The 11,488-nt window shown below is 38.9% G+C and overlaps 1 protein-coding gene across 2 annotated transcripts; it reads right to left on the reverse strand.

Annotated features, from left to right (window-relative positions):
- Nucleotides 1–654: 654 nt before the first annotated feature.
- Nucleotides 655–8,827, reverse strand: LOC107672410 (kelch-like protein 5). 2 transcript variants are annotated; one of them, XM_016465590.1, is made up of 5 exons: nucleotides 8,333–8,827; nucleotides 6,904–7,057; nucleotides 5,820–5,898; nucleotides 4,845–5,072; nucleotides 655–3,232 (listed from the first exon to the last, which is right to left on the reverse strand). In XM_016465590.1, exons 1-5 carry the CDS (start codon nucleotides 8,333–8,335, stop codon nucleotides 1,708–1,710), a joined length of 1,989 nt encoding a protein of 662 aa, XP_016321076.1. In that variant the 5' UTR covers nucleotides 8,336–8,827; the 3' UTR covers nucleotides 655–1,707. The 2 variants fall into 2 exon arrangements, with proteins under 2 accessions (XP_016321076.1, XP_016321075.1); XM_016465589.1 differs by lacking the exons at nucleotides 4,845–5,072; nucleotides 5,820–5,898; nucleotides 6,904–7,057; nucleotides 8,333–8,827 and adding an exon at nucleotides 3,319–3,562.
- Nucleotides 8,828–11,488: the final 2,661 nt, after the last annotated feature.

Below are 11,488 nucleotides of genomic sequence, written 5' to 3' on the forward strand. Positions count from 1 at the left end.
GAGAAAAATACTGTAGCAGGCAGATCACTCACTGTTCATGATGCACGAACTATTGGAAGAAAATCCTCAATATTGATTTGGGGGTTTATATGAATGTGTTTCTGAGGGGAACTGTCTTCATAAAAGTTCACGTGGTATTTTCTTTTCATCTGGTCTCTGTATAGTTCATATTAAAGCAGTGTTGCAGCGCAGCGCTGCTTTGTTTACAGCGGTAAACAAGGAAACACTGTATCTGGTGTTCCAGAAGCGCCTCCTGCTGTCAGAGAGTGAATCTGCGTCTCATTCAGAGCTTCTGCTGTTTGCTTCGTTCAGGCATGTAGTATAATTTCACAAAGCTAGTCAGAACAGAACATTCTGTTTTTGCTTCAAATTGGGTTATTATTAAATCAAATTATGTTTATGAAATTATATAACTAAAATTAAATAACTGTAATTACCGATTTAGGTTAAATAAAGGGGTCTTTATTTTTCTTTTTTAGGAAACAAATCCAAGAAAAAATAAACTAATTCTACTGTTCCTAATATTCTGTATGTTGCTCAAAAACAAAATATATTGTGTTCAGCGTTTTTTTTTTTACCCAGTCATTTAAAAAAATAACACATTTTAGAGCTGTAACGACAATACCGTGATATTTTTGCTTAAGGTTATCATACCGTCAAAATCTCATACCGGCCCATGCCTGGTTATCACATTAGTTAGGATTGTATTAGACAAAACAATATAACGCAAAAACAATTTGCACCATACGTTCAATACAAAAAAAAAATAGAAATGGAAATTGTAGTCAATGGGAAATCTGCTCCTTTATTAAATGTAATAAATTGCATGTGGTTTCGAGTGTGCAGATATAACACTCTAACAAACTTCATGTGTGCTAGCAATCATCTGCAAGATAAAATTTCAGACTGGCTAGAGCAACAGGTTTTTTTCTTCTCTAAGCAATTTATTTAATCACATGATATCTTCTGAATGCACGTCTAACAATTTCATCTGTAAATGTACTTGCATTGTAGTTTATGCATTTTCTAACCAAATAATACAAAAAATCATCCACCTCAAACGAAGTGTATACATTTATGAAGCACATTATGCCAATTACATTCACATGATGGTTTTTCCATCCAGCATTTTAATGCAAATTTTGGGATACAGCATAGAAATGCTAGTTGATGGAAAACCTGGATGAATCTCGTGATGTTGCTTAACAGCAGTTTAACATAAGTGTAATTTGAAACCACTGTCATCCAAAAAAAAAAAAAAGAAAGATTTGAAGTATCTTACACAGATTGTAAGAGATCCCATATTAAGCTATGACTTTCAACTGCTGTTATGGTAGCAATCTAGATGTTCTAATGTGTGTAAAACTATATTCAGCCTCTATCCAACCCCTTTTTCCTCACTGAGTCAAGCATGCGTATAACTTGTTTTTGCTGCGATTCAAACAGTTTATTATTCCCCAAGACGATACCATTTCTAAAATCAAATTTGGGAACCTGTGAAGAATTATCATTATTAAGAGCAAAACATTCTGAAATCATATCCAAATGGTATGTATATTTTCTGTCCATACTTAGTAAACAAAAACTTGCGTTCAGCTTGCAGAAATGAAATAATGAATTTCAAAACATCTAGACATCAACCAAGAGTAAAGATGTAAACGTAGGTGCATAAATGTTTCCAAAATGCCCATATGTCTCACTGAAAAATCACACTGCCTGACTTGTCCTGTCGATCCGCATCAGTCTGCATGACCGGGTCGGTCGTTTCTCCTTTCCCCGTTTCTGCTGAGCAGCCCGAAGACGTGCTAAAATGTGTTTTTTTGGGAACTTCAGGGTGGTACATCCAAACTGGCTAACTCCTCCTGTTTCCCCAGGTAATTTCTCCCGCCTTTGGACCCAGCTTCGCCAGCCAGGTTTCCAGCAGTAGACGCTATCATAAAATCTCGATCCATTCTCACCACCCAACACATAAATCCTGCGTTTCCATCTAGCCACACCTCCAGCTGCAATCCGCCTTGGCAGGCCAGGAAAAACCACCGGACTAGGCGCACGGTCACTACCACCACCCCCTCGCTCTACTCCAACTGCCACCTCCCGCTCTACTCCTGATCCTCTTCCTTCTCGGAAGAACAACACACGTCCTGTGGCATCTAGTGGTTCAGCCTGGGTGTAGTTGCCATTGAGGAACTTGGCGGCATCACGCAAGTAACCACCAATGGCACAAACGCCGCCACGTACTGCCACGCCTCCAGCCAGGCAGGTGGCGCCAGAGTCTAGGGCGACACGGCTCCAGGTATTTGTAACCGTGTGGTATATAAGCACACCAGCATGCACCACAGCCCTGCTCTGCTCCAGTGTGGTACCACCAAGCAAGTAGAGACGACAGCGGAGAGCAGCGCAAGCAAAAGAACGCAATGGCAATGGCAAACGAGGTCCTGATGCCCAGGTCAGCTTGTTAAGGTCAAATTTTTCAGATGTGTCCAGAAAGGCTGATCGGTTACAGCCACCAAGAGCGTATAAAAAACCTCCACAGCCAAGAAGACCCAACATCGCGCGTGGTTCAGCCATCAATGGCTGTACAATCCAGCGGTTTAGCACAACATCGTACTCATGAAGTTCTGAGGAGACCTCGGAACTCCGCAGGATGCCTCCCGCCACAAACAGTCGACCTCCGACAGCAGTGCAGCCGGGACAAAGCAACGAGCCCAAGGCTGCCAGCTTCTCCCACTTCCCTGAACGAGGGTCGAAGCAATCCACCGTGAAGTCCCTTTTCTGTAAAGACTCATCCTCCCTTGGCTTAAGGTCTACACAGACTATTTTCTTCTCAAACATGCCTTCTCGAGGCCTCAACGGTCCTCCCATGCCCTCAGTAGTGGCTCGAGGTCCAAGTTCTTGGTTCATTCGGTGGCTCTCTTCAGGGCCGAAAAGACCGGGGCGTAAATGGCGTAACAAATTGGGCATGTGACTGTAACGATCAGCCGGCTGGTATTCTGCCCAGCGCCTTGCTGCATCGTATACTTCAGTCTCAGACTCCACACCCAATCGATCCGACTCCAATAAGCTGCCAAGAGTTCCTGGGTCCAACAGGAGGAAATCTCGCTGCCGGGCCACTCGAGGGAAATGCTGGCCCACCAGTCTCAAAGAAGCCCGAAGAAGCAGCTGGTCATGATGTGAACGAGCCAGAGAGTACATGCCCAGGCAATTCTCCACAGACAGGTGTTCAAAAAGGAATCTAACAAACAGGAAAATAAAATGTGAGCATCAGCAAGACAAGATACAAAGTAGACCGATTACAATAGGATCACATCTAAATTTTACCTAGAGCAAAGGTCCTGCAAGGGCATCACTTGAAGACGATTGGCTGCTACAAACAAGTCCTCTGCTGTGTCAAGACTAAGACCTGCTTCTCCTGTATAAACAAAGTGGATAACGGTCTCCATAACAGAAGGTGTCACCTCTTCCAGTCGGATCTCAGTAAGACGAGACTCTACGAGAGGGCTGGTAAACATGGCACGGAAATATGGACTGACTGCTGCTAAAAGAACTCTGAAAAAAGAAAAACAGCACACGTCAAAACGGAACAGTTTTATGTGTACACTACCATTTCAAAGTTTGAGATCGGTAAGATTTTTTTTATGTTATGTAAAAACATGTCTCTTATGCTCACCAAGGCTGCATTTATTTGAATAAAAATACAGTAAAAACATTCATTATTTTGTGATATTTAAACAATTTAAAACATTGTTAATTTTAATTGTTATTAGAAAATATTTCAAAATATGATTTATTCCTGTGATGGCAAAGCTTTTTTTTTTTTATATATAAATAGCCATTACTCCAGCCTTTAGTGTCACATGATCCTTTAGAAACCATTTTAATCTGCTGATTTGCTGCTCAGATATTTAAACAATTTAAAACATTGTTACTTTTAATTGTTATTAGAAAATATTTCAAAATATGATTTATTCCTGTGATGGCAAAGCTTTTTTTTTTTTTATATACAAATAGCCATTACTCCAGCCTTTAGTGTCACATGATCCTTTAGAAACCATTTTAATCTGCTGATTTGCTGCTCAAGAAACACTTTTATATTATCAATGTTGAAAACAGTTTTGTTTTTTCCAAGAATTTTTGATGAATTGAAAGTTCAAAAGAACAGTGTTTATTTAAAATAAGTCTTTTGTAACATCATAAATGTCTTTACTGTCACTTTTGATCAAATTAATGCATCCTTGCTGAATAAAAGTCTCCCACTTCCCTGTACGAGGGTCGAAGCAATCCACCGTGAAGTCCCTTTTCTGTAAAGACTCATCCTCCCTTGGCTTAAGGTCTACACAGACTATTTTCTTCTCAAACATGCCTTCTCGAGGCCTCAACGGTCCTCCCATGCCCTCAGTAGTGGCTCGAGGTCCAAGTTCTTGGTTCATTCGGTGGCTCTCTTCAGGGCCGAAAAGACCGGGGCGTAAATGGCGTAACAAATTGGGCATGTGACTGTAACGATCAGCCGGCTGGTATTCTGCCCAGCGCCTTGCTGCATCGTATACTTCAGTCTCAGACTCCACACCCAATCGATCTGACTCCAACAAGCTGCCAAGAGTTCCTGGGTCCAACAGGAGGAAGTCTCGCTGCCGGGCCACTCGAGGAAAATGCTGGCCTACCAGCCTCAAAGAAGCCCGAAGAAGCAGCTGGTCATGATGTGAACGAGCCAGAGAGTACATGCCCAGGCAATTCTCCACAGACAGGTGTTCAAAAAGGAATCTAACAAACAGGAAAATAAAATGTGAGCATCAGCAAGACAAGATACAAAGTAGACCGATTACAATAGGATCACATCTAAATTTTACCTAGAGCAAAGGTCCTGCAAGGGCATCACTTGAAGACGATTGGCTGCTACAAACAAGTCCTCTGCTGTGTCAAGACTAAGACCTGCTTCTCCTGTATAAACAAAGTGGATAACGGTCTCCATAACAGAAGGTGTCACCTCTTCCAGTCGGATCTCAGTAAGACGAGACTCTACGAGAGGGCTGGTAAACATGGCACGGAAATATGGACTGACTGCTGCTAAAAGAACTCTGAAAAAAGAAAAACAGCACACGTCAAAACGGAACAGTTTTATGTGTACACTACCATTTCAAAGTTTGAGATCGGTAAGATTTTTTTTATGTTATGTAAAAACATGTCTCTTATGCTCACCAAGGCTGCATTTATTTGAATAAAAATACAGTAAAAACATTCATTATTTTGTGATATTTAAACAATTTAAAACATTGTTACTTTTAATTGTTATTAGAAAATATTTCAAAATATGATTTATTCCTGTGATGGCAAAGCTTTTTTTTTTTTATATATAAATAGCCATTACTCCAGCCTTTAGTGTCACATGATCCTTTAGAAACCATTTTAATCTGCTGATTTGCTGCTCAAGAAACACTTTTATATTATCAATGTTGAAAACAGTTTTGTTTTTTCCAGGAATTTTTGATGAATTGAAAGTTCAAAAGAACAGTGTTTATTTAAAATAAGTCTTTTGTAACATCATAAATGTCTTTACTGTCACTTTTGATCAAATTAATGCATCCTTGCTGAATAAAAGCAATTTGTTAAAAAACATCTTACGGACTGAATGGTACTGTATCATTCATTATACTGAAATACATAATTATAATCTTTTTCATTATTCAAAATTCATCATGCAGTTTAATAGTTGGGTACATTAGATTGTATGCCACTTTTGAAATTATTCAAGTTATGAAAAAAAAAAAACTTTACGTACAATATTACAATTAGACAACCTTCAAAGCTGAAACCATAAAACCTACCTGTGACACATAAACTTTTTTCCCTCCACCACAAGAGTGACATCACACAACTGCTGAGCATCAAGCAGCTGTTTTAACCCTGAATGAGATGACAAAGAGAAAAAAAGCAAAGCTTATAAAAAGGTGGCTAAATGATTAATCTATGTTCTAATCACGGTTACATTTAGTCATTTAGCAGATGCTTTTATCCAAAGCAACTTACAAATGAGGACAATGGAAGCAATCAAAATCAACAAAAGAGCAATATGCAAGTGTTATGACAAGTCTGTTAGCCTAATGCAGTACACGTAGCAAGGTTTTTTTTATTTTTTTATTATATAAATAAAAAGAAAGCAGATAGAATAGAAAAAGAATAGAGCAAGCTAGAGTCTTTTTTGCTTTTTGTTAATTGTATAATAAATAAAAAGAATACAAAACGTAATACAAAATGAATAGAGAAGCTAGTGTTAGCTTTTTTTTTTTTTTAAGAAAACAAGCAGTTAGTAAATGAATAGAGTGCAAGTCTAACAGGGGAATATTTTTTTAAAGAATAGAATTAGAATAGAGAGTGCTAGAGATAGAGGGTCAAATAAAGATTCACCTCATGACTGGTACATTGCCACATTTGATAAATGTAATGCTGTTTCAATGTTTTGAAGTAATGAAAAGTTTTTCTTTACTCATTATCGCAGAACTGGATCTGTGGGGTTTAGAGGTGACTGCATTATTATTTAATGTAATTCTAATCTGATTTTTTAAAATTACACATTTACTTTATTTTAATAGTGACAAAGTGTTAAATTTTTCTGCATTTTACATTTTAGCTTTTCTTTTATGTTTTTTTTTTTTTTTACAAGCCTAAAACCTTATTTTAAGGTTTAAATGAATCTTATGGACCCCAATGCATCTACTGCTGTTGTGCTATTATTTGGGACATATAAAGAGCAATAAAGCAGTTAGATTGAAGCATGTCCTGTACAGATTGTTATGATAAATTTAAAATGAAATAAGAAATTAGCTACATTACACAATCCAGAATTCTATAATAACAGTATAAAATAAATTATCCAACAATCAATGTTCAAAACTACAACCATCGTCTCACCCTGAGTTACATATTCCCCCAAGGGAGTCGAGTAGTCATCAGGAAAATCCTCTTCCTCCGAGTCGCTATCCGAGAGAGGCTCTCCACCACCTCTATCTGCATCCTGCCATGGCTGTGGTCGCCAGGTAACCGCACCACCTCTGACAGTAGTCATCTGTGGCAAGTTAATTTAAAAATACATTGTTTATAACATGTCATTTATAAAATGCTCATATAGTGACAGTATAATGCTGTGGTCACAGTTATAGTTTCTAGGGCTGAACTGAACATATATATACACATATGCATACATACACACACACACACATATATATATATATATATGTGCTGGAAATTCACCTGTAGAATTAAAGTCAGGCCAGTCAAAGGCAAAATGATAAATTAAATGCATTTGACTGAAAATCGCAATCCAGGGCAGTCTCTCTGCCCGAAACATACCTCAGAGAGCTACAAAATGACTAAGCAAAACGGAGTAAAAGCATACAAAATCATTTATCATTGAATAAAGACTTTCAAAGACGACTGGATAATCAAATGAACGGTTTACAATTTACATATGTTACAATTCAATTGAAACAGTTTATTTGACTCCCTAGACTTTTTCCAGGCCTACTGACCTTGACCACAGAAAGAGGCATTATTCACAAGTTGTTTCTTACAATATTCGTAGACTAAATTTGAAACATCAGAGTGAGATGAAAATAATAAAAAGGGCAATATAGCTTATTCTTCTGTATGACAGAAAGAGAAGGCCAGTATTCAGGCACGTTTTCTGAGGCCTTGTATTTGAGTGCCTCGGATAACTTACAACATCTCCATGCTTATTAGTCAAACTCTAACTCTTACATGTATGGCATAACCTCAATTGTTACTTTTCATCAAAAACACCATATATTAATGAACAACAAAAGGTAGAAAACCTATTTAGTACATACAACAAAATAACAAATACACACATACATGTATATATGTAAAAACTAAAAATAGCATCAGGATTTCAAAGATATTTAAGGAAATCTCTGTAACTCACGTTTAAATTAGTAATTTTTTTTTTTAAATTGAATCATTTATAAGCAGTAACATTGATTGAATACACATAGAAACAATCATATTTTCTTTTAAAATATGCTCACTCCAGACATTTCCGAGACTTTCTTTTGAGGTTTCTAGCCAGGGTATATTTTTATTTAACAATTCCCTGCTATTTCCAGGATTCTTCCCTCATCAAAACATTTCCCAAAAGCTATTTGTTGATCAGAATATTAGTAATGGGATTGCCAAAGTAACCCGATTCTTCATGCACCGTATGTATATAAATATTACTAGACTGCAAAACGAAATGTGCCCTCCACCCAAATACAGTAACAGCCTAACCGCGCGTAAAACTCTTGCCCAATAAAATCGTGTACATATTTTTTTTAAATATTACCATGAGAGGTGAAGATTTCTATCAGAAAGTGTGATAGTTGACCCCAGCGGTACAGATCTGGGTGATGGGTATTCTCTTAATTCTTGGGGTGTCTTGAGTTCGATTTTGTGTATCAAGGCTCTCAGGGTGCCACAATGGTACAGACGGCCTGATACTATTCGGCCCGTTCACAACGCCTTGACCTTCCTGGGTAGTTTCAGCGCAAATTGGTCGGCTCATTACGGTGTGTTGTCCATCCTTAGCATACGAGCACAAAAATATACACGCGCTTCTGATACATCCACACTGTCGACCACGGCTCCATGCAGATTATTAAAGGCTGGTAATCCGGATTGGCCCAGAGAAAACGTAGTCCCGGGAGAAATAAATGATTGTTTGATCAGTAACGTCAACTATTGCTCACAGCTGCCAACATTGCTCCATGATTGGAGGCAAAGCAAGCTGAGGGATTCTGTCACTTGCCGGAACAACACACTAAACTTCCGCTTTGCTCATTGGCCGATTTACCGGATGTGACGGATATTTACTTCCGTTTCCGATAACCTTAAATTTGTAACTCCCAAAGCTGAAGAAACTCATTTAAAATGATTAAACGGTTTATATCCATGCAGTGAAATCTTACGACGAAGATTTGGATTTGATACAATAAATACGTAAATGTGTATTTTGTGACAATACTGAAACTACTGATAATGTATTTTGTATGTATGCAGCATTATGGCTTGATATTTTCGAAGTTTCCTCACCTTAAAATGTTTTCTCCAAAGGACATTGTTTATGGACGTGTTGTGTGCAATAAAAAAAGATGTCTTTGTGGTAAATAATATCCTTATTCTGGGAAATGTTTATATAACGTTACACACATCTACGCACTTGAGAGTGAAACCTAGGTTTTGTGTATTTCACAATGACTTTCTTTTACAAAATCCCTTAAAGTACGCGTGAACCGGAAGTTGCTGCCGACTTTATTTAAGTGTAGTGACGTATTTCCATCTGAAACGGAATATTGAATCGAGGGCATGGTTTTATGTTTGCGCTCCTCCTCTCTGTCTCTCACTCATATCAAACTAACGGTTGGAGGGGTGTGTTTAAAAGGATATTCTGCCCAAGCCGTCAAACTGACATCATCAGAGAAGGACTGCCATTCCAGAGCGGAAGCAAATGTTCAGATTTTGATTAAAGATTACCCAGACAAACAATTTTTTTCAGCGGATTAACTTGCACGGATTAATTGTTCTCATCAAGACTAGCAATGTGCGCTAGTAAAGTAAATAAAGTCAATTTTGATTTCATGCCGACTTTAAAGTCCGCGTGAACCGGAAGTTTCTGCCGACTTTATTTCAGTGTAGTGACGTATTTCCGGCTGAAACGGAATAGAGTGGGGGAACTATGACGTCACTTTGTATCGGATCGGCTGTTAGCATCACACTGGTTCCCTCGACAAAAAGACAATGGGATTTTTCCATAGGTGTTTGGATTATCGCAAAAAAATAAGCTCTGTGTTCAATCATAGTTCATGAAATTTACGCGTTTTGTCCATCAAGATAATCTTCACAAAATAATATAACTCTTATGAATTTTGAAGCCAAAATAAAAGCGCCAGAACTTAAAAGCTAAACTTAGGCTATAAACGAACTACAGCACCACGGTCGCTCGACTTCGACGGCACCACCACCACCACGCTTCCCACAACTTTTCAAACTTATGTTTAACACGTTCAGTGAAAAGGATTTACTCTGTATATGCATTTTAATCCACGCTACATGAACCTTTTCATATAAACTGGAATAAATACAAAACTAAAGCCAAACTAAAACTGAAATGAGACATTACTAATAAATAGTATAGTGAATAAATAAAATAATCATAACTAAAGGACATATGAAAGCACGTATTTCTGTACGTTTCGAAATAAGGTGCATTAAAAGTGAATAAATCTTTCATTAATATGAATATTTTAATTAAAAACGTGCCTCCACGTACTATTCAATAAAATTCTAATGCCTTTAATCTATTAAAGTGAGCGAGTTTTGGATATGGTAAGATTAAACTTATTTTAGTGAATAAAGTACCACATTTCAGCTATCGTTTTGTTAGGATGGGTACACAAAATGTTATTTTATCCTTGCTTCTAGAAAATCCTCAATCTATGTTTTCTAACAGCTGCTTGTGGCCGTAAACATTTCATTTTAACGTGGCTTTAAGCACTACGCGACTAAGCCGGTAAATGTGGTATTTACATGGAATCCGTATCAGTAGGAAAGTGATAAAATATATTGGTTACGTATGTAACCTTGGTTCCCTGAATAGGGAATGAGATGCTGCGATGACATCGTCGCTTTGGGAACACCTTCGGTGTGACGAATGTCTGAAGCCCTTATACCATCACGCCAATTAATTGGCCAAATAGTGCTTAGCACCGCCCCCAATGCGTACGTAGGTGAGCTATATCAGCGTGCTGTGCGCTATTTCATCAGATTTCCACTGGCTTACGAAGGAAGCGCTATCAAAGGTACGGAACGGCCCAGCATCGCAGCATCTCGTTCCCTATTCAGGGAACCAAGTTTACATACGTAACCGGGATGTTCCCTCTCATAGGCTCACTTCAATGCTGCGATGACGTCAATGATTTGGGAACGCTATACCATAACGCCTGACGTACCTTTAGATAGCTGGAAGACCAAGGAAAGCGTCTGCTCAAGCGGATAAGACCCAGGAGCCAGGAGCTAACCTCACGTCCAGACTGTAAAACTTGATGAAGGTGCTAGGAGAGGACCATCCTGCCGCAGCACAAACATCTTCCATCAAGGACCCTTTGAAGAAGGCCTGAGAAGAAGCCACTGCTCTTGTAGAATGAGCACGCACCCCTAGAGGCGAAGTCAAGCCACGCGCCTCATAGGCCAAAGAAATAGCCTCCACTATCCAGTGTGACATCCGCTGTTTAGTGACAGCAGAACCTCTGCTCCTACCACCAAAACACACAAACAACTGGTCAGATCCACACCACTGAGCCGTGCGGTCGACATAGATCCTAAGTGCCCTAACTGGGCAGAGACTCAGGCTAACCGGCCCCGCATCAGCTGGGGAAAAAGCCTCTAATGGCGCTTTTCCACTGCATGGTACAGCACGGTACGGCTCGGTACGGCTCCGGGCAGG

The sequence above is a fragment of the Sinocyclocheilus anshuiensis genome, unplaced genomic scaffold, assembly GCF_001515605.1.
Source record: "Sinocyclocheilus anshuiensis isolate Anshui unplaced genomic scaffold, SAMN03320099.WGS_v1.1 scaffold144, whole genome shotgun sequence".
Taxonomy (NCBI): Eukaryota; Metazoa; Chordata; class Actinopteri; order Cypriniformes; family Cyprinidae; genus Sinocyclocheilus; species Sinocyclocheilus anshuiensis.

Excerpts from the sequence above, each read along its gene's own strand:
- LOC107672410 (XM_016465590.1), bottom strand. Across the intron at positions 5,073-5,819 it reads AAAAAGTTTATGTGTCACAG|AGTTCTTTTAGCAGCAGTCA; the intron begins GTAGGTTTTATG and ends TTCTTTTTTCAG. Across the intron at positions 3,233-4,844 it reads TTGCAGGACCTTTGCTCTAG|ATTCCTTTTTGAACACCTGT; the intron begins GTAAAATTTAGA and ends CCTGTTTGTTAG.